The 23,702-nt window shown below is 34.1% G+C and overlaps 1 protein-coding gene across 8 annotated transcripts in view; it reads left to right on the top strand.

The window, feature by feature from the left end:
* Nucleotides 1-23,702, top strand: part of REV3L (REV3 like, DNA directed polymerase zeta catalytic subunit) — a 175,455-nt gene that overhangs the window by 95,753 nt on the left and 56,000 nt on the right. For all 8 annotated transcript variants that reach the window (XM_025295022.3, XM_025295024.3, XM_025295025.3 and 5 more), the window contains 7 exons: nt 3,211-3,353; nt 4,010-8,180; nt 11,357-12,267; nt 14,002-14,081; nt 15,405-15,530; nt 19,374-19,566; nt 21,393-21,504. In XM_025295022.3, coding sequence (XP_025150807.3) covers nt 3,211-3,353; nt 4,010-8,180; nt 11,357-12,267; nt 14,002-14,081; nt 15,405-15,530; nt 19,374-19,566; nt 21,393-21,504 — 5,736 coding nt within the window. The remainder of the gene's footprint in view (nt 1-3,210; nt 3,354-4,009; nt 8,181-11,356; nt 12,268-14,001; nt 14,082-15,404; nt 15,531-19,373; nt 19,567-21,392; nt 21,505-23,702) is intronic.

Below are 23,702 nucleotides of genomic sequence, written 5' to 3'. Positions count from 1 at the left end.
GATCCAACCAGTCCATCCTAAAGGAGATCAGTCCTGGGTGTTCATTGGAAGGACTGATGCTGAAACTGAAACTCCACAACTTTGACCACCTGATGCGAAGAGCTGAGTCATTTGAAAAGACCCTGATGCTGGGAAAGATTGAAGGTGGGAGGAGAAGGGAACGACAGAGAATGAGATGGTTGGATGGCATCACCAACTCAATGGACATATGTTTGAGTAAATTCTGGAAGTTGGTGATTGACAGGGAGGCCTGGCATGCTGCAGTCCATGGGGTGGCAAAGAGTTGGACATGACTGAGTGACTGAACTGATGATGTTCCCTCTGTGCCCATTTTCTAGAGTTCTATCATAAATGGATATTAAATTTTATCAAAAGCTTTTTCTGCATCTGTTGAGATGATCAGATGGTCTTTATTCTTCAATTTGTTAATGTGGTGTAATCACATTGACTTGCGAATAGTGAAAAATCCTTGCATTCCTGGGGTAAATCCTACTTGAACATGGTGTATGGTACTCAGTGTATTGCTGGAGTCAGTTGTAAGTATTTTGTTGAGGATTTTTGAATCTATTTTTATTAGTAATACTAGCCTGTAATTTTCTTTTTATGTGGTATCCTTGTCTAGTTTTTGTATCATGGTGCTGGTGGCCTCATAGAATGAGTTTGAGATGATGGCTATTAACTAAAACTATTGTGGTAATCATTTCACAATGTATATAAATCAAGCCTTTATGCCGTGCATCAAAAATTGATAGTTGTTTGTGTCAATTATATCTCAATAATGAAAAAAATAAAGTTAGGTTTAATCTCTTTAAATGTTCCAAAATTTTAAATATGACCTCAATCTCATATTTAACTTGGCTTCCTGCACATCTCTATCTGTTGTTAAACTTATCTAGTTTGGGCAGTGTTATTATTTATCTGGAAAGCAAACCACTTTTTAACTGGTTGGCTTGTTTCTAGTTCTGCTCCCCTGTAATAGGAGTGATAATTATGATTATTAAATGAACACTTCATGGGCATTTACAAAGGGAAGCAGAAAATATAAAGACCCTTTATGAGTTCAACTCATGCTCTACTCATGCTCTTTATATCTTTTCAAAATATGGTTACTTAGGGAAATGGAATAGTCAATTGAGTCTTAATTTCAGCCAGATGTTTAACAAAGTCCTACATAACATCCTTATAGATAAGAAGGATGGTAGTAGTGACTGATTAGATCAGTTCATAGGGAACTTGCATGATTTTGCATTCAAAAACCACTTAAATGCTTGCTTTGTGCCAAATGTCATGCTTGATTCAATTGAGATTGTCAGAAACATTGGAGATTGATAATTCATTGGATGACAGAATATAGATTCAAAAATATCTTGAAACTGAAAAGATGATGCCTAATAAGGTGTAGAGTCATAGGCTTTTTTGTTCAGTCAGTCAGTTTCACAAATATAGACTAGGTAGACCTACGATTCATTCTAGACTTAACAGTTTCTGTGGGAAAGCCATAAATTGTACTTTATTAAGAGCACAGTAAATCTGTAGTGTATGATTGCCAAAATAGTGAATTTAATTATTGATTACCAGATGTACCTGGGATAACATTTATTAGTCTGACAGATTTTGGATTTTATTAGTAAAATAATTATAGTATTTATTTGATGTATTGAAATCTTGCTGTAATAAGTTGGGTTGCTTCTTTTATATTTCAGCAAAGTTTGTTAATTATTCGATATTTTTATTTGATTGATGATGTGGCATTAATGAAGCATTTTTCTTATTTCCATTTGTTTTTCTTTTGTCTTTGTTGTTCTTTCATTGTTTTATTTTGATATTGTCCCTTTGATTCTTACCTTCAATCTATTATTAGCATTTCTTCTACAGTTTCTTAGATTATACCTGGTTTAGCTATTTAAATTTTCATGCCCATATTAAATAGATATGCATTCAAATATATAACATTCTTGTAAAATCACCATCTTCTTATTCCCAGTAGTGCCAACATGTTTAAAATAATAGGCCTTATTTATCCCATAATGATTTAATGTTTGTGTATTCATTGACTGGATCATTTCTGTGAAAATCACCCTGAGGTTAACCTTGGAAAAATATCTTGAACATTTATAAAAGTATATAAGAGAAAGATTGATAGAAGTATAGTATCTAGAATGGGAGTCATTTAATTTCTGCTTGTATATTGGATATTATATTCTGCCCCAAGTACCAAATTTTAAGCATACTGAAAAAGTAAAGAAAAAGAAGAAGAACACTAGAAGGATTTGTGAGCACCGTCACTTTTAAAGAACAGTGGAAAGAATAGATAATGTTTACTCTAATTAGAAAAGAATTATGAAACGAATGATAAAAATCCCTTCAAATATTTTAAAAGTTATCATGTGGAACATGGCATAGATATGCTGCATATGGCTACACAGGACAAAGGCAGAAATGAAAGATTTTTGTATAATATAGGAAGAAAGTTATTAACAGTTTGAGCCATTAATAATTTTTATTTGGAAAAGGTTTAATGAAAAAATTATTCTACATATAATAAAGTAATATTTTCAAGACAAGTGAAAGGAAAAGGTGTGGGTAGAAAGTAAGTTTGCCCATCCAGATGGAAGGGAAAATATCAAGCTATGATCTAGTGAAAAATGTAAATTGGTCAGAGATAGAACTTAAGGAGAGTATCCATCTGGACTTCACAGTCCATCTGCATTCCTCACTAACCCTGCTTTTACAGCTCCTGCTGGGATTGACTCAATACCTGTACTTCTTCCTAGCCTATCTATCTGACCCCTTTTATTTTCTCTTTCAGCCCTGACCTGAATACCCCCTTGCTTGTCTTTTTATTTGTTTTTTTCCAATCATAATGTAGTAATTGTGTATCTATGGAGACTTCTTAGAATATCCTAAGGTGCCACCTTTTTAGAAATTACCAGGTACTCACCTAAGCTGTTATATGTGTATATTTAATGATAAGATAAAGGGGACAATATAAGGAAGAACATAACTAGATATGGTAATCCAAGACATTGTGGAGCTGTGAATATAGGAATGATGGTATCTTCTAGTTTTAATTTTCAGATCTGCTTTGTTCAGTTTTACTATTACAGTGTCAAATTAGGCAAATTATTTGAGTCTGAGATGCTTTTTTTTTTTTTTTGAGATGCTTTTTTCTAATGTTCATACTCACTGATGAATCTTAATATTCCCTAGATCACTGTGCAGAAATACCCATAGAAGCTCAACAGAAGAAGATGATTCATCTTCAGAAGAAGAAATGGAATGGAGTAATAACAGTTTGCTTCTAGCCAATCTTTCTATACCTCAGTTAGATGGAACTGCAGATGAAAATAGTGGTAAGTAAACTAGTCTACTGTGAGCATTTTGTTATGTAGGGGCTGAAGATATATTTGATTTTGAAAAATATAATCACACACTCTACACAGTTGGCTAAGTGAGACTATGACAATACTGTTAGATTTTGTCCTTCTCAAGGATGTTTTCTTTTGAGAGAATGTAGATAAAATATGTCTTTTCTCATTTCTAAGAGGATAGCTTTTATCAATCACTGATTAGAGCTTTATAAATTTTATCAGTTTATTGTAACATTTAACCATAGAAAACTATAAGAAATATGCTTAGCTTATTTAAAGTGATAATGCAAAAAAAGAGTGATAATGCAAAGATGTATGTTATTTTATGGAAACTTGCCAAGACAATGAGATTTTTTTCCCCTTATTCTCTCAAAAAGCATGAATATTGATACCATCTGTTTTTAATCAAAGGCATATGTGTTTAAAATAATCACTAATACTCAAATGTAACTAACTCTTGATTATTCAGATTGAGATATCCTAATAATGAAAACGACCTTTCTGTTGAGTTAACTATTTTAAACATAAAACTGTAATTTCATATAATTTCTTTCATGGTGATAGCATCATGATATAGAAAAACATTTTAAAAATTAGAAGAGTTGAAGTTAAGCAAATTCTTTTTTTCCTCATTTCAGACAATCCACTGAACAATGAAAATTCTAGAACCCACTCTTCTGTGATTGCAACAAGCAAGCTATCAGTAAAACCTTCCATCTTTCACAAAGATGCTGCTACATTAGAACCCCCATCTTCTGCTAAGATTACCTTTCAGTGTAAACACACAAGTGCCCTTTCTTCCCATGTTTTGAACAAGGAAGATTTAATTGAAGACCTTTCACAGCCAAGCAAACTAGAGAAAAGTCTAGATCATTCAGTCACTTCTTTTACAAATGAAAGCACTTACTCTGTGAAATATCCTGGATCTTTAAGCAGTTCTGTCCATTCAGAAAACTCTCATAAAGAGAGTGGTAAGAAAGATGTCCTCCCAGTATCTTCCTGTGAAAGTAGTACTTTTGATTATGAAGACAATATTCCACCTGTTACAAGACAAATACCAAGTAGAAAGTATACAAACATTAGAAAAATTGATAAGGATGCCCCTTTTATACATATGAGCCGTCACACTAATGAAAGTACATTGGGCAAAAATTCTTTCAACTTGTCTGACTTAAATCATTCAAAGAGTAAATTATCCTCTGAAGGAAATGAAAAAGGAAACAGCACAGCTCTGAATAGTTTATTCCCTTCATCATTAAATGAAAATTGTGAATTGCTGTCTTGCTCAGGGGAAAATAGAACTATGATGCATTCTCTTGATAGCATTGCTGATGAAAGTGGACTAAATAAACTTAAAATTAGATATGAAGAATTTCAAGAACATAAAACAGAAAAACCAAGCCTCAGCCAGCAAGCAGCACATTATATGTTTTTTCCCAGTGTTGTTCTCTCTAATTGTCTCAGTAGGCCCCAAAAGCTCTCTCCTGTCACATATAAACTACAACCTGGCAATAAACAGTCCCGGTTAAAAATGAATAAAAAGAAGCTTTCGGGTCATCAAGAGACTTCTACCAAAACTGCTGAGACTGGATCCTCAAAAGATAACTATATACAAAATAATCCTTGTAATAGTAATAATTCTGAGAAAGATAATGTATTGGCTAGCGATTTAATTAAGGTCACCCGTGGAACTTTTGAAAATAAAACATCTACAGACAGTTTTGTAGACTGTCACTTTGGAGAAGGAACCTTAGAAACTGAGCAGTCCTTTGGATTGTATGGAAATAAATATACCCTTAGAGCCAAACGCAAGGTAAATTATGAGAATGAAGATAGTGAGTCAAGTTTTGTAACACACAACTCAAAAATTAGCCTACCTCATCCCATGGAAATTGGTGAAAGTTTAGATGGAACTCTCAAATCTCGAAAACGCAGAAAAATGTCTAAAAAGTTGCCCCCTGTCATCATAAAGTACATTATTATTAATAGGTTTAGAGGGAGGAAAAATATGCTTGTGAAACTAGGAAAAATAGACCCTAAAGAAAAACAAGTGATATTAACAGAGGAAAAAATGGAACTGTATAAAAAACTTGCACCTTTGAAGAATTTTTGGCCAAAAGTTCCTGACTCCCCTGCAACCAAATATCCCATTTATCCATTAACACCAAAGAAAAGTCACAGAAGAAAATCAAAACATAAGTCTGCTAAGAAAAAAACTGGTAGACAACAAAGGACAAATAGTGAAAATATTAGAAGAACTTTATCTTTCAGGAAAAAACGGTCACATGCTATTCTTTCTCCTCCCTCACCATCTTATAATGCTGAAACCGAAGACTGTGACTCAAATTATAGTGATGTTATGTCTAAACTAGGTTTTCTTTCTGAGAGAAGCACAAGTCCCATAAACTCGTCTCCACCTCGCTGCTGGTCTCCCACAGATCCAAGAGCTGAAGAAATTATGGCTGCTGCCGATAAAGAAGCAATGCTTTTTAAGGGTCCTAATGTATATAATAGTAAGACTGTTAATTCCCGTATAGGAAAAAATAGTCGAGCAAGAATGCAGGTTAAGAAATCAAAAACAAAGCTTGTTAATCCCTCTACAGTTTCAAAGAAAAGGAACAAACGAAATCAGACAAATAAACTAGTAGATGATGGAAAAAAGAAACCAAGAGCAAAACAGAAACAAAAAACAAAAGAGAAAAGTACACCAAGAAAGCATACAACACTAAAGGAAGAAAAACTAAAATCTCAAGCTGGTACTGAAATGAAGTTTGTGCTGAAACATCAGAATGGGCCTGAGACCACAGATAATTCTGGAGGCTCTCAACTACTTTTTAAACAGAAAAATGTGTCATTAATGGGCTCTGCTATAGATCATCCTCTTTCTGCTCCTATCCCCACTGGAATTCATGCACAACAGAATTTATCTGGCTGCTTTTCTTCTTTCCTAGAAAGCAAGAAACCTGTAGATTTGCAGGCCTTCCCCAGTTCACGAGATGATGTGAATTCTTCCGTTGTTTGTAGTTCTTTAGGACCTGGAATCTCAAAAATTAATGTTCAGCGATCTCATTGTCAAAATACTATGTTTACTCTAAAAGAATCAAGCTTGATTCAAAAAAATATATTTGACCTTTCAAACCATTTGTCTCAGGTAGCACAGAATACACAGATGTCTTCTGGTATAATGTCTCCAAAGATAGAAGAGAATGCAAATATACAAAAAAGCTATTTGTCATCTCTTGGAAAGTTAAATGAATATCGTAATTCCCTAGAATCAAAGCCAGACCAAACGTATGCCCCTAATTTTTTGCATTGCAAAGATAGTCAGCAGCAGATTATGTGCATGGCAGAACGTTCAAAGCACAGTGAAACTTGTTCTCCAGGAAATGCAGCTTCAGAAGAAAGTCAGATGCCTAATAATTGCTTTGTAACTTCTTTGAGAAGCCCAATCAAACAAATAGCTTGGGAGCAAAAACAAAGGGGTTTTATTTTAGACGTGTCAAACTTTAAACCTGAAAGGGTAAAGCAAAAGCCATTGTCAGAAGCGGTTTCACAAACCAAAGCACTTTCTCAATGTAGGAATCGAAATGTGTCAACACCTTCAGCATTTGGTGAAGGACAGTCTGGACTGGCAGTTCTAAAAGAATTGTTGCAAAAAAGACAACAGAAAGCACAAAATGCAAATAGTATACAAGACCCATTATCTAATAAACAGCAGCCAAACAAAAATATCTCTGTTTCCCTTGAGCATAACAAATCAGTTAAACGAACACGATCAGTAACATCTCCAAGAAAACCTCGAACTCCCAGAAGTACAAAACCTAAAGAAAAAATTCCCAAACTTCTTAAAGTAGACTCTCTAAATTTACAAAACTCTGGCCAATTGGATAATTCCCTATCAGATGATAGTCCCATCTTCTTTTCGGATCCAGGTTTTGAAAGTTGTTACTCACTTGAAGATAGCTTGTCCCCTGAACATAATTATAATTTTGATATTAATACAATAGGTCAAACTGGATTTTGTAGTTTTTATTCTGGAAGTCAGTTTGTCCCAGCTGATCAGAATTTGCCTCAGAAGTTCCTAAGTGATGCAGTTCAGGATCTTTTCCCAGGACAAACTGTAGAAAAAACTGAGTTTTTAAGTCATGATAACCAGAAATGTGATGAAGACAAACATCATGCCTCAGACTCAACCGCATGGATTCGATCTGGTACTCTAAGTCCTGAATTATTTGAGAAATCAACCATAGATAGCAATGAGAATCATCGCAACAATCAGTGGAAAAATACCTTTCATCCTCTAACATCTCGGTCTAATTCAATTATGGAGACTTTCTGTATTCAGCAGTCAGAGAACTGTCTAAATGAAAAATCCAGATTAAATAGGAGTTCAATAAGCAAAGAAGTGTTTCTTAGCCTCTCACAGCCGGGCAGTTCAGACTGGATTCAAAGTCATACCAGAAAAGAAATGGGGCAGTCTCTTGATGCAGTCAATACTTCTTTTACTACAATACTATCCTCCCCTGATGGTGAACTTGTAGATGCAGCCTCTGAAGATTTAGAATTGTATGTTTCAAGAAACACTGATGTGTTGACACCAACTCCGGATAGTTCGCCAAGGTCTACCAGCTCTCCCTCGCAATCTAAAAACGGCAGTTTCACCCCTCGAACTGCTCACATTCTGAAACCACTTATGTCCCCACCAAGTAGGGAAGAAATTATGGCAACTTTGTTGGATCATGACCTTTCAGAAACCATTTACCAAGAACCATTTTGCAGTAATCCTTCTGATGTACCAGAAAAGCCCAGGTAATCAGAATTCTTTTTCCCCTTGGGTCACTCTGAATAATTACAATGTATGTAACAAAATTCGGTAACTGACTACTACTTTCTCTGTGATACTGTATTTGTAAGTATATCATTATGATAACAATTTTGTAATTATGGACATATTAAAAGAATTCACAAACTGGGTGGATAGTTGTACCCAGAGAAATTTATTTAAATTGATCAGTGTTGGTCTTGGATCTGTTATTTTGTAATGCATCAACATTAAAGGATTAGAGACTGTCTATGACATGATGCCAAGAAGGATGTCATAATACTTTTATAATATTATCATTTTAAAGATGGCATTTAAGTGGTAAGCTTTCATAATTTTAAGAACTTTTAAAAAAAAATGTTTGAAAATAAGCATACATATGTTTTAAATACTCTTAGGATATTTCTCTAAATGATTATTTTAAGTTGTTTCTATTACATACACTCTCTTTTTATATTGCCAGCATCTTCATTCATGTTGTTACTGTTGTTTGTACATTTATTAGGAGTACAAGATGGGCTTTGATTCCCCTCATCTCTTCTTTTAAGAATCTTTTCAGAAAAGTGATAAGAAAAGAGAGACAGATCCATGCACACACAAAGCCAGTAGCAAAAGGTGAAGGTTTATAAATAGACCACAGCCCTGGCCTATTTATAAACCAGTAGTTAAGTAGGTATCCTGTCCTGCCTGCATCACCAAGGTAGAACATACCCGATAAGCGCTAAACTGGGGGACAAGGCTTAATCCAAGAAGTTTAAGGGATGGCTTTGGGCCCTGCCCCTGTGCCTTTGATCCTGTTTACCTAATCGGTTGCAGAGAGAGGCAGTTCATTTCAGCCATCCAGTCAGAAGCAGAGCAGAATTGCCAGGACTGCTGAGGCAGACCCTGCTTAATCTAAATGATGGAAAGAGATAGGATGTGCCAGCAAAGGCAAGAGGCCACACTGCATGTATGCACTGACCTTGAGCAGCACTGTGTTCCTTACCCTACTGAAACAGACAGTGAATGCCAGGCTTTTTACCCAGCAGATTAGCAGTAATTTCTGCAAGAGTCCATTTAAGAAAGGGGTGAGAAAAAGTGATCAGAAATACAGAGTAGAAGTTCCCTTCTCTAAGGATTTGAAGTGAAAAGTAGAAAATCCCTCACCCTGCCTCACCCCCGCACTGCCTGGCGCATAGTTTTGCTCTTCTTTTGTGCCTGGTACCCACATTTGGTTTTTTAACATGAATGGAACTCTTTATTTCACTGTCAGAATATATGAACGTATGTTCCTTAGCCATTAGTTTCCATTATTTTGGGGACTTTGACTTTACCAGTAGTGATTATGGTTTATTTTTTCATCTGTATTTTCTTCCTTAGCCTTGCACATCTTCTTAATTCTTAGTTAACTTATCATGTCCTGGTCATTTACTCTGTGTTACTATTAATTGTTGTCTAAATTTGGCACTTGTTCTGCAGTTGAAATAAAAGGATATGATAGTCATTATATTTGAAATTTGTACCCTATACAAAGTTTTCTAATTAAAAACTATGTATTCACTGTAGAAAATTTAGGAAAAGAAATAAAAATGACACCATTTCTCTACCTAGTAACAACCACTATTACTATTTTAATGTTTTCATTTTTAAGTATAGTTTTTATTTTGTTTTATTGATGTGTTCTTACTATAGTCACAATATTATGCTGAAATTGATTCACTCACCATTATAATGTAAACATTTTCCAAATTTATGAGTGTCTTGAAACATCATTTTAAATGACTGCATAATATTCTATCACGTGCATATTACTAGACAGAAACATTGTTCTCTGTTTGGCTACTATAGAGAATTATGTGATACCGTCTTCATAAAGCATTTCTTGTATTTTGGAGTCTTTACTTAAAACTCTCAAAATAGGATGACCGAAAAATTTAAGGCTCTTGATATATATTACAGCGTGAGTTGTAGCAGTTAGCATGCTGCTGACAATATCCAAGAAAGCTGAACTTTCCACACCTCAGCAATTTTTGCTTATCTTTTACTTCATTATGATCTCTGTATTATTAATATTAGAGTTGGGTATAGTCACATATGTGTACTCATTTCCTTCGATAACAATAATTCTCCTAATTTTTCATAAAGCTGCAAGGTAGGTACAGGGAAGGTGCTAGTCCTGATTCTGGAGTTAACTAGTAAGAGCTAGAATCTTTCCATATGTAGGGGGAAAGGAAATGTGGTAACTCTGGTGCTGTTCCTGCAGCTCCAGTCAAAAATAAGAATTCAGTTCATTGAGTTTTATCTAGAAAGTGACCAGGTCATTTGGGAAATCATGCCCTACAAGAAGTAATTGAAGAAACTAAGAATGATCTTCATATTCATGAAAGAGATACCATAAAGAAGAAAAAGTAATATTATGTTGCTGCAGAAGGCATAAATACATGACCTATGGATAGGTTAGAGAACGAAATTTAGCTTAATACTTACAGTAACTATTAGAAACGAAGTCAGGTTTCCTTTTAAGTAGTGATTCTTCTTCACATACATTAGTAGCACTTAACCTATGTGCACCCTGCCAACTGCTAAGTTCTTAGTATTAACCTTTTTCATGTAAAAGAGAGAAGGAATTATGGTAGCTTACATCAATTGTGTGTGACTTTTGTAATGTTTGAGGGAATTTGGCAGGGTATAAAGACTTGTTTGAACTGACAGGCTTTGCTAGACTGCTGCATAGAGAGTAGAGAATGTATAAAGAGGTTATAGATAAAATCTGGGGTATAGTCTCTGATGATAAATTCTTCCAGCATTTTTATTCTTATATGGTGACAGTGGAAAGTTATTTAAGATGAATAGAGGAAAGGAATTGGATGTGTCTGTACCATCTCCTAAAAAGAAGGCTTCATTGGACAGTTTCTTTCCCTGGTATTGATGATACCTTCCAAAGGAAGTTAATTTAGTAGTCATATACCTGTTAGAAAAAGCATATTGAGACTAAAGATAGAATGTACCTGCATAAAATATATGTTTGTGGAGGTTGGGGCATAGGATGTGGAAACAGAAGAAAGAAATAAGCATTTTTAAAACTCCAAAAAGAACTTTTAAAAATCTCTTAAGTTAAGGAGCTAAATATTTTGGTAATTTTTCTTTGAGACAAAACAGTTGTTCTAAAATATGTTGTTTATAGGGAGATCGGTGGACGGCTTCTCATGGTAGAAACTCGACTTCCAAATGATCTGGCTGAGTTTGAGGGAGACTTTTCTTTGGAAGGACTTCGTCTATGGAAAACAGCCTTCTCAGCAATGACTCAAAATCCAAGACCTGTGTCACCCCCTCGCAATGGCCAAGCAGTTGTCAATAAAGGATCAAGTAATAACCGTAAAATGGCTGAAGATAAAAAAATTGTGATCATGCCTTGCAAATATGCCCCAAGTCGACAACTGGTTCAGGCATGGCTTCAAGCCAAAGAAGAATATGAACGTTCCAAGAAACTGTCTAAAACAGAGCCAACTGGAGTTGTAAAATCTGCTGAAGACTTCAGCTCTTCAGTTAATCCAGATGACAGACCTGTAGCGCCTCCAAAAATGGATACAACTCCACATACACTCCCCACTACAGCACATACCAAGGAAGATGTTGACAATTCTCAGATTGCTTTACAAGCGCCAACCACAGAATGCCATCAGACTGCAAGTGAAAGTCAGACGCTGCCACTAGTTGCTTCTGCAGGTGATGCTGAGAAAGATCAGGATGATGATGATGACTATTATATTAGTTATAGCTCTCCTGATTCGCCAGCAATTCCCCCTTGGCAACAGGCAACATCCCCAGACTCCAAAACATTAAATGGAGATGAGAGACCCTCATCACCAGTAGGGGACCTGCATTCTCTGACTATTGAAAACTTACTAAAGCCCGTAAAAGATGGTGTACAGAAGAGCCCCTGCACTGAGCCCCAGGAGCCTCTAGTGATATCCCCAATTAATGTTAGGACAAGAACTGAGATATGTGAATCACTTTGCCTTCATAGTACACCAATCATACAGAGAAAACTAGAAAGGCTTCCTGAGGCAACTGGCCTTAGCCCTTTGTCAACAGGTAAGTTTACAAATAACAAAGTCACCATAGAGCTCTTCAGATACCAGAAATGAAAGCAGCATTGACTATGTAATGAAAATCAGAGCTTTTTAAATGTAATTTTAGCTCAGCTAATTAGAGGTTATTGTTATTTTATCCTGTCTTAGATATCATCACATGATAACTTTTTTATCTTTCTGCTGTGAAATATACTCATATCTGTTTCCATCCTTTCTTCTTGCCTTCTGGGTAAAATGTAGGAGCCCTCTCAGAAACCTTATCTTCTTCTCAACTTAATTTTTCCTACTGGCTTTGATGTATATCCAGATATTTCCCACTCTGTAAAATAGAAAACCAAACACCTGTCTTGACCTTCTGTCTTTTAGCCTGTACTCTTTTTCCTCTCATTTAAAGCCAAATTTCTTAAAAGATCTCTCTGATTTGATAGCTCTGTTGCTTTATATCATACTCATTTGTCAGCCCACTCTAAACTGGATTCTGCCCCCATCAATTCACCAGTATGGATCTTGTGAAGATTCTCTGCAATCTTCATGTAGCTAAATCCAGTGGATGTGTTTTCAGTCTTTCTATCACATGCCCACCAAGCAGCCCTTGTTCTTATGACCACACCTTCCTTCTTAGAGCTGCTTCTCCCTTTGGCTCTACCCCTACTCCTCTGTTTCTTCCCACTTGCTTTCCTTTGAAGTTTACCTCACATTCTCAGTTATTATCTAAATATTGTAGTTTATTAGGGCTTAGCCTTAAGCTTTCTTTACTCTGTGTTCTCTCAATGACCTAGTTCCTGCCCACAGAATTGATAATTCACAAATTTAAATTTCTAGTTCACAATTCTCTTTTATATCCAGCTACCTTTGGCATTTCTACTTGAATGCTCAAAAGCACCACAAGGTTAGTATTTTTTAAACTTAGTTTATGATCTCATTGTATCCATTCACTACCAATCACCTAGCACGCTTTATACACACGCATACATGCCCACACATTGAAAACTATTCCTTATTTGAATGGACAGTACCACGAGTTCTGTCACTGAGTTACACGGGTCAGAAACAGTGGTCTTATTTATAATATCACCTGATTCCCTCACTGTGCATCCTGTGGTTTTCACACTTCTTTGTTTCCTAAATTACCCAAAACTCTCTGCTTCTGTCTCTGGTACTACCAAGCTCTCATCTCTCACCTGGGCTTCTACCCTAGCCTTCTTATTCACCCTTAACAATTTCTGGTTTTTTTGTTTGGTAATCAGGGAAAATTCCCACTCTTTTCCTAGTTAATTTCTATTCTTTCTTTGTATTTTAGATCAAAAAAGCTATCCTAATTCCCTGACTAGATAAAATTTCTCAATTATCTTCTGCTTTGTTGTACTTATCCCAGTTATAATTTTACTTTTCAATATGTATTTGATCAATGTCTGATTCTCTCTCTAGACCTCACAAGGGTACAAGATTATTTTTTTCTTCATCTTCATAAATACTTGATAAGTCAGTGAATAAATGGATTAAATGATTCCCTAGGGTAATAACTGAGGAATAAAATCCAACAACTAAAATCTAAATGTTTTTATTTAATAGTACAAATATTAAAAGTTATTTTAGTGTGGGAATCACAGGTTGGAATCAGTTTCATTTTTAAATTGTGAAATCTTTGTGAAGAATTTATAGGACACTACTCATGAAAACACACAGAAGCAGGTAATGTTGATTTGTATGTTAAATATAAAATTTCTTTCTGCAGAACCAAAAACCCAGAAATTGAGTCATAAGAAAGGAAGTAATACTGACGCTCTGAGAAGAGTACTCTTAACACAAGCAAAGGTAACTATGCTAAACATATTTAAAGATCAGTGGAAGATCCATTCTTATTCTTGGATTTCAGTTAGATAATTGATAACTTTGTGTCTCAATTTTTTAATAATTTTATTATATTTTTGCATCATTTATTTACATGTCTTTGAGACAACAAGAAATTGCCTAATTTTAAAAATTTTTTGTTGTTGTTGGGATCTAAAAGATTCTTATATGTAAATACAAATATTACAGAGAAAGTGAATATGATAGCCAAAATGTGGATTATGAGGATACAAATACATTAACTGATTACTGGCAAAATCAGAACAATCCAATGACAGCAGAGCTCAAGTAAGTGATTTTTGATCCCACCAAAAGTATATCCTTTTTCTTGGTTTATTACTTTTTTCTCAAATATAGCATTATTGATTTTTCAGTTCATTTTGCTAAATATCAAAGGGAAGCAATATTATTTATTACCAAAACTCTGAAAAATCATAAATGTCTTTATTCAAATACTAAAAATTGTTGTAATACTTAACTGGAAATACATGGTTATGTGAAAAAAAAGTATGCAGTAGACATGTATCCTTAGAAATATATGATAGAGATCACTTCTGTCTTGGCCACTTCTCGTAAATATCATTAACTACATAAAATATATTTTAGTATTTCTATTTTGAGATTACAAGTGCTTTTTAAAACTATCATTTTTAAATCAGTATTGAATTAAAAGTCATATATATATATTAAAAACAAGTATGAGTGCTCTATGAACATAAATCAACACTTTCAGGAAAATAATTAATGGATTTGGAAATCAGAATATATATTTTTTTATTTAAAAAAAAATAGATTCCATTCTTTCTAACCCCTTGAAAATTATACTTTAGTTTATCTTTCAGATACATGTTGTATTAGGGTAAAATACAAACCCACAGTTTTAAATCTTTTATACATTTTAGCCAGACTACTTGCAAATATATTGCTGCTTGCTTGCTTGTCATATTTCCAAGAAAGGTCAAGATAAATGTCCATGTGGTACAAATGTCAACTCTCTACAAAGCTTTACTTTCTGTATTTGGGGTTTGTAAACTCAAGAATCAATATATGGTTGACTTACAGATTATATCACATATTTCTATACATACCCAGTTCTGGTATCTTGAGTTACTAGCCTGAAAAAAATGCAAATAAAATACTTAAGTTTCTTCTTTTACTTAAGGAGATGGTACTAGTTCATCATGTATTACTAAATGCATAAAGTTATCTAAGCAGAAATAAGTAATCAAAAGAAAGGAAATGATTGCTCATTATTTTTTTCTGGCTCTGTGTGTTTTTTTTTAATAGAATCAATTTGCAGCAGTAAATACCCCAAAGAAAGAAACTTCTCAGATTGATGGACCATCCTTAAACAATACTTACGGTTTCAAAGTCAGCATACAAAACTTACAGGAGGCGAAAGCTTTACACGAGGTAAAACTGCAACAGTAAGGACACATACACACTTCAACTCTTACGTTTTATTCTGTGGTACAAGTACAGAAATTTTTTACAGAGAGAGGACTACATTGAATTCTATACCTATTCATCTTTATCTTGTTCTTATTATCCTTACTATTTTATGTATTTGTATAAAACAGAAACTTTTAAAGTAGTCATCAGTTATTGAGACTACTTTGTGGTTTCACAATTTTTTCAATCCTTATACCTGAAATTTTTAAAAAGAAGCTAAAATTTAGAAAACGTTTCTCAGCTATTTGCAACTCTGTATATTACTCTGGGATTGTTATATTACCATGTTATATCACATCCCTACCTACTTGTATTGTCTGTTTGGTTGACTTAGTGAATTATTGCTTGTACAGTTCATTTGTTCATGTAATCTTTATAACCCATTTATCTTCACAGCACAAACCATATGCAAAGACTAGGAAGCTATCTTGAAAAAAATGTACATTCTTACTGGAGAATATGTATGAATGGTTCACTGTAAATTTATCTGTATTCACTGTTAATTTATCTGTGTTTACTGTAAATATTTCTGTAAAGAAGACACAACTCAACATATCTGATTGGCACAGAGGTGAAATTAGAATATATTTTCATTGTTTATTTGTGTGCTGTCAGAATGGTAGCTACTAACATCATGTTTATTGAGAATTTTAAGTTTGGCTTACATATCTAGGGATGAAATTTTAGATTTCATGTAATTTTAAGTAATTTATTTCCATTAAAACGTTTGCAGCCTCACTGAGATGTGCCATAAATGTAAAATGCATACTGATTTCAAAGACTTAATAGGAAAAAAGAATATGAAATACCTTATTAGTAATTTTTTATATTGATTACATGTTGAATGGGTAGTTTTGATATATTGATTATGTGAAAATATTTTAAATTAATTTAACCTATTCTTACCTTTTTTAATGTGAGTACTGGAAAATTTTAAATTATGAATGTGACTTTCATATTTCTTTGGGTCAGTTCTGGTTTATACAGTTGTTTTATGTCTTTGCCCTTATAGCTGAGAATATGATTTTTTTGGTTGGGTTTTTGGTCTCCAGTAGGTTCTGTCTTCTGAGGATTAGATGAGTTGACTAAGAAAAATTGAAATATTGTTCTCATTTTTACCCTAACTTTGATCTAAGATTTTTACTTTTTTAGAATTAGATCAGAACATAGTCTACCTAATAGTTTATTTGCACATTTCTTCATTCAGCAGCATTCATTTAGTTCCTGTTTTATATCTGATTCTATACTATCCCCTGAACCTCAGATAAATTAAGTAACAAGCTCAGGAATGTTTATCTTATCAAGTACACACCCAAAATTCAAAAGTTAAAGAAAATACTTTGTAAAAAATATTTATTAAAGCAAATGTGATAGACCTTAACAAAAAGACTTGTTGCATTTGATTTTTTCTGTTATTATCTAAAAAACATATTTTCCTTCTTATACTGTTGTGTTATTCTATGTAACCCTATTTCAGAATCTTGGGCCTTCTTGAAGTTAAAATCTCTTTGAAGGTCTTGCAAGTTGCTGGTAGCTTCCTCACATGCTTTTTGTGTCTCAAAACACAGTCCAAATAGCCACCTGGTGGTCAGATAGGGAATGCACCAAAATAAAACTACTGTACTCTATTCCCTTTACTAGGGAATTGTGCTCCAAGCATTTTTCCTCTTTTCCATTACCCTGGGCTAATCACTCTTTCTCTCTTCTACATATAAAGTACTCAGTGCAGAAAAAGAGGTTTGTATTCCCTTTTCTCACCCCCTTCTTTACTGATCACACTCGGTAAATCTCTCTCCATCTCTTCATTCCATATGTTGGCTTAAAAAAAATACCCCTAAGAACTATAATGCATTTTATATTGAGGAGTGAAAAGGCAAAATTGGAGTGTGAAATTTGGCCTAGTGTATAACTAAATCAACCTCCAGAACTCTTTTGGCCTGAAATTGTCTTCAGTCTTCTCCATAGTTTTTCCACATGTTCCTTCTTTTCTAATTAAACTGATTTTTTGTTTTGTTTAGGTTTAGGGAGAAGGTTTCCATTTCACAATTTTTGGAGATTTGTTTTATTCCATATGCCTTATACATGCATAATTAATGTTCTTTATATTTTAAAAAGTACTTAATAACAAATTTACTGATGAATGCATGCACTATTACATGTACATGGTAAAAAACTTCAAGACACAAATATTTACATTGAAAGTAAGCTACTCTCCCACATGAATTCCCTTCCCCCAAAACAATAAACAGTTTTGTGTTATTTGTCTCTTTGCAGACATTTTCTATGTATGTGCTTAACATTTTTTATATATGTGGAAGCATATTACACTCATTTATTCCATTTATCACTGTATTATGGTGATCTTTCCATATTAGGACATATAGATCTGGCTCATTCTTTTCAAAATGTTAAAGGTTACAGAGTATTCATTCTGTGTAGCATTTATGTATGCCACCTAATTTATTGGCAGTAACCAGTTCCAAACTGATAGAGATTTAGGTTTTTATTCGTTTATAATTTATAAAAACTGAAAATAGTATCATCTTAGTAAACATCTTTGTGCATTTTGTGCATATATCTTGGCCACATAGTATATCTACTGGATACATTCTCAGGAGTAGGAATGCTAGATTGAAGGACATGTCTTGTTTTTAATTGAAATAGTTGATTTACAATATTATATGTTTCAGGTATATAGTGATTCAATACTTTTATAGATGGTACTCCATTTAAAGTTATTATAAAATAATCGCTGTATTTCCTTGTGCTGTACAATATATCCTTGTTGCTTATTTATTTTATACAAAATATTTTGTATCTCTTAATCCTCTATCCCATCATGACCTTCCCACCTTCTCTTCCCAGTGGTAACCACTAATTTGTTCTGTCCTTATAAAATTTTGATTGATATTATTTAGTTGTCCTCCAGAGATACCTACTAAATTCTACTCCCATCGCTAAGGAGAATTTCTGCATTTACATTTCAACAGATGGCATGCACGATAAATACAAAATATAGATCCTTTATTAAATTAAGGTGACCTGAATAATTGCAGTATTGTAACAGTAGTCTCCTATTTTCCACTGCCAGATATATGTATATCGCTGGTACAGTAATGGCTATAATTCCAGCTGTAATCATGAATCCAATCTATATCTTTTTTTCTTATCCAGAGTTTATTCTTAACTCTGTCTTAGAGAAGTAAGTAAGGATTACTGTTAAGTGTTTTTATTGGCATAGGAAGTTAAGTGTAAAAAGCAAAAATATTACATTTTTTGGATTACATGTCAAAGAGAAAATGTACATGGTCAAAAACCTGGCTGTTGTGTTTGACATCTTACAATTCTTATGATTTTTTTTTTTAAGGAAAAACTATTTAAAAAATTGCCTATTATATATGAAAGTCTAAGTAACTCTCAGAGAATTAACAAGTAGGAGTTTCAAACTAAAAAGTAGAAGTCTTTTGAGTTTAAAGTACAGGTAGAACAATAGTTAACTGAATGGAAAGTAAAAAGTAACAGACTTTGCTTTGAATGTACCTTTTGACCTAGTCATTCTTTCTCAAATAGAAATTGAGAGGCACTGCATGTATTCTAGAGAGAGAGTTTTTAAAAGAAAAACATGAATTGATTTAATCTGATCTTACAACTAAAAACCTAGTTTTAATTTGTGAATGTGTCCTATATAGCCATTTTTCTGTAATTTTTTTACACATGTATTTCCTCAGAACCTTAGTGAATCATATTACTTTCAACTTGTCTCAAAAAAATGCTTAAAACCACGGTATTTATTTCCTTTTATAGATACAAAATCTCACCCTAATCAGTGTGGAATTACATGCTCGAACTAGACGAGACTTAGAACCAGATCCTGAATTTGACCCAATCTGTGCTCTGTTCTACTGCATCTCATCTGACACTCCACTACCGGATACAGACAAAACAGAACTCACAGGTGTAATAGTGATTGATAAAGACAAGACAGTGTCTAGTCAAGGTATTGGTCATTTTTATTAATTTTATACCTACATACCCTAGAAAGTAAGTAGGCTTCCCTGGTGTCTCAAGACGGTAAAGAATCTGCCTGCAGTGCAGGAGGTCTGGGTTTGATCCCTGGATCAGGAAGATCTCCTGGAGAAGGAAATACCTAGGCACTCTGGTATTCTTGCCTGGAGAATTCCGTGGACCGGGGAGCCTGGCAGACTACAGTCCAGGGGTCCCAAAAAGTTGGATATGACTGAGGGACTAACACTTTCACTTTCACCCGAGGAAGAACCTTGTATTGGGGCAGTTTCTTTGCTCAGGGTCTAAACCAAACAAGCATAAAGAACGCCTCTGTACCTCATGGTTAGGAACTCCCTCAAATAGTACTATTTTGTTGATTATGCATCTGTGAGTTTCCTACCATGCACATCTTATAGTCTGTTATTGTATCAGATTAAAATAACTGATTCCCTGGTGTTAAACAGAACTTTCAATACTAGGATACATTCACCTTGGCTTTGATGTATATTGTTTTAGCTATTGCTGTATTCAGTTTGCCACTGTTATATTAGGATGTGTGCACCTATGTTCATGAAGAATTCTGGCATTTAATTTTCATTTCTTATATTGTGCTCATAAAACTTTGGTAATAAAGTTTTGCTAGCCTTAAAAAAAGAACTTCTCTCTAAATGTTTGCTGAGGTGGGAATAGGAGGTGTTGTATATAATTTGGTGTTAGATTCATTATTCTTGAATTACTGTTAGAAGTCAGAAGCAGTACAATATAAATAATACTAATTGTTACTGTTGAATTCAAATGATTGTATATCTATAGGTTAGGTAGACAGTCTTCCTTATATATACATGCTGGTATTTTGCTGCTAATACAGAGTTTTTCTTTGCTTTAAGAAGTTAAGTTATGGACTTTCCTGGTGGTCCAGTGATTAAGACTCCACCCTTCCAGTGCAGGGAGTACAGGTTCAATCCCTGGTCAAGGAACTAAGATCCCACATGCCATGCAGTGTGGCCAAAAATTTAAAAAAAAAAAAAAAAATTTTTAACTTACTACTGTAAGTTAATGGTTTTCAAACTATTTAAAGTATATTCCAATTTTGTTGATATTTCTCCATAAATACATTAAGTTTAGAGGTTCTTCATATAGGATACCACATAAGGCATTTTATAAAATACCAAGTGTTCTTTGGCAGTTTTAAATAGTAATATCTGAATTCAGTCAGTTGAGGAGGAAGGTTTAACAGAACAAAACTGTTCAGGAATTTGCAGTTTAATCAATGATATGCTTGAGCTGGCTTGTACCAGCTCATGAGCTAAATTTTCATGAAATTTCAGCTAAATTTTCATGAATTTTTTTAAGTAGTTGATGTCACATTGGTAGTTTGAATTTAGCCATGGTCAGAATTTCTCATGTCTTCGAAATAGGCAAGCAGTACAAATCAGGGCTCCCCCTAACACCCACTCCATGGAGAGGTGCTTGTAAACATTTTCCAGCATACCACTAATTAAAATATTCTCTACTAAGCAAAGCTCTTCCAATAAAAAGAAATAAAGTAATAAAATTTCTTTTTGGGTGACATGTTGTTATCTAGGGAATTTTGTGAATGTAGACTTTTTAGTAAAATAGCTGAAAACATAAAATTTGAATTTTCAGTTGCATATTGTACTAGAAAGAAAACCTTTAAGAAAATTTTCAGGAAACAATTATGTGTTTACTCTGGGGAAGCTGTCTTATTTTAAAATATTCTAGTTGTATAATTTTACTCAAAAGTAAGATAATATTACTTAACAATTATATATAATAAACATTTTGTTTATTTCTTAGATATCAGATATCAGACCCCATTACTTATTAGATCTGGAATCACAGGACTACAAGTTACCTATGCTGCTGATGAGAAGGCACTTTTTCAAGAAATTGCAAATATAATAAAGAGGTATTGTTTTTATTTTCTGATTTTTCCAGTCCTTTTGTGCTATTGCTGAGTAATGTAGGTGACGGTAAAAAAGAGAAAGTGAGTCCCTTCCTGTGGCCCTTGAAAGAAAAGTTATTCTGGAAAGGATTTTGCTCTCATTTCCAATCACCATCATCATTTCCAACAGATTAGGGATAAAAAAAAGAATATTCTATTCTCAAGACTGAGGGGCCAGTGAAAGACAAATACTAGCTTAGCTTCTAGCTTTTTCCAGTTAGATTTTAGCATTTTTCTGTGGTGATGAAATAATAACTATAAAGTTAAATTGTATCATTGATTAAATAGGGTTCTACCCTAGGAACCACCATTTCAATACCTTTTTACTTTTTTTTTTTTTAAGAAAATGTTTTCTGAGTTTTAAACAAATCCGTATTTCCAAAATTTTGGATTATAATCTGTTCATAAATCTAGGACTATCTGGTACATACCCTTTTGTGTACATAATTTCTTAAAAATCTCTTTTGACCATTTGATGTTGGCTTTGATGCTTGATAGTAGAATCTTGTCAAAATTTATGAAAACAATGTTTTACCAAAGCTGTTTTAATTTAAAAATAAAACAATTAAGTGAATCTCTTTTGCATCTTCTCAAGAGTATAACTCTTAGTAGCCATGTGTTTCACTTTTCTAGAAACTTAAAACTTCTGCCTGTTGCTAGGTTTAGGTTTTTAAATGCCTAAAAGCAGGCTGGAAAATAACTCTTTGGATTCTGATGTATGGATAAAAGCTGTCCTTGAGCATGTTGTTACACCCAACCCTTTCTGTTTTGCTTTGGAAAACTTTTTCCTGTAAAAGTGAGATGATATACTGTATTAAAGATCAGTGATGATATTTTACTGACTCAACATCTGATTGAATCCCAAATGGGTTAACACAATCCATTTTGAAAATTAGAACCTAGAGGAGTATCATGAGGTGGGAGGGAGGTTCAAGAGATACGGGACATATGTATACTACTACTACTAAGTCACTTCAGTCGTGTCTGACTCTGTGCAACCCCAGAGACGGCAGCCCACCAGGCTCCCCCGTCCCTGGGATTCTCCAGGCAAAAACACTGGAGTGGGTTGCCATTTCCTTCTCCAATGCTTGAAAGTGAAAAGTGAAAGTGAAGTCGCTCAGTCATTTCCGACTTGTAGCGACCCCATGGACTGCAGCCTACCAGGCTCCTCCGTCCATGGGATTTTCCAGGCAAGAGTACTGGAGTGGGGTGCCATTGCCTTCTCTGTATGTATACCTGTGGCTGATTCATGTTGATGTATGGCAGAAACTAACACAATATTGTAAGCCAATTATCCTTAAATTAAAAAGAATCTTTTAAGAAAGAAAATTAGAACACCAGAAAACATTTTCAAAGAAACAAAATTAGATGTCAGAGCATCAAAAAAAGAAAAAATGATATGCTACTCCCCACCACTCTAGGGAGGAAAAAAGAGGAATGTATTTTTACTATTTATAGCACTGGCGACTGGGTGGATTCCCATCCACTTGAGTCTTACCATTGTCAGTCCTATCTTTTATCTTCTCACACAGCTTGTCAACATGTCAGGTACTTTCAGAGCTCACACTGCAAGCAGCTTAGGAAAAGGAACATGTAAGAGTTTTAGTCAAATACCATTTTGTGGGCCAATGCATATCCAGTAGTGTCCCTGGGCTTTGTAGACTTGTGTTCTTCTTGTTAGGTATATTCCTAGCAATAGGAGTACCTGCCAACATTGAGAATCTTGTCAGTTATTTGCAAGTGTAGTAATTTTCTTAAATGTCCATAACATGAATTATACTAGTTGTTAAGAAAAGTGCAGTAAAGAAAACAAAATTAACTTCTGGTTCTTACTCTACATCACATGGCTACTAGGAAGAGAAGAAGAATTAAATATTAGCATTTCAATTCTGTAATGTTGTTTATGTATTACTCCAAACAACTCCCTTAAAGGTTATTTCCTTCTTAAACCTCATTTGTTGAGTACCTACTTAATACAGGCTTTGCTAAGAGCATAGGCTTGGGAGTCAGCCATCTCTGTCTTTTTGTCTTTGTCTTGAACAAGTTGCTTATCTCTCTAAACTTTAATTTCCTCATCTGTAAAATGGGTAATAGGTATTAGAATTAAGTGTGATAAAGCACATAAAACTCTTAGCCTGGTCAGTACTTAAATATTAACTCTG

Source organism: Bubalus bubalis, chromosome 10, assembly GCF_019923935.1.
Source record: "Bubalus bubalis isolate 160015118507 breed Murrah chromosome 10, NDDB_SH_1, whole genome shotgun sequence".
Lineage (NCBI taxonomy): Eukaryota > Metazoa > Chordata > Mammalia > Artiodactyla > Bovidae > Bubalus > Bubalus bubalis.
This window is presented reverse-complemented; position numbering and strand designations above follow the sequence as displayed.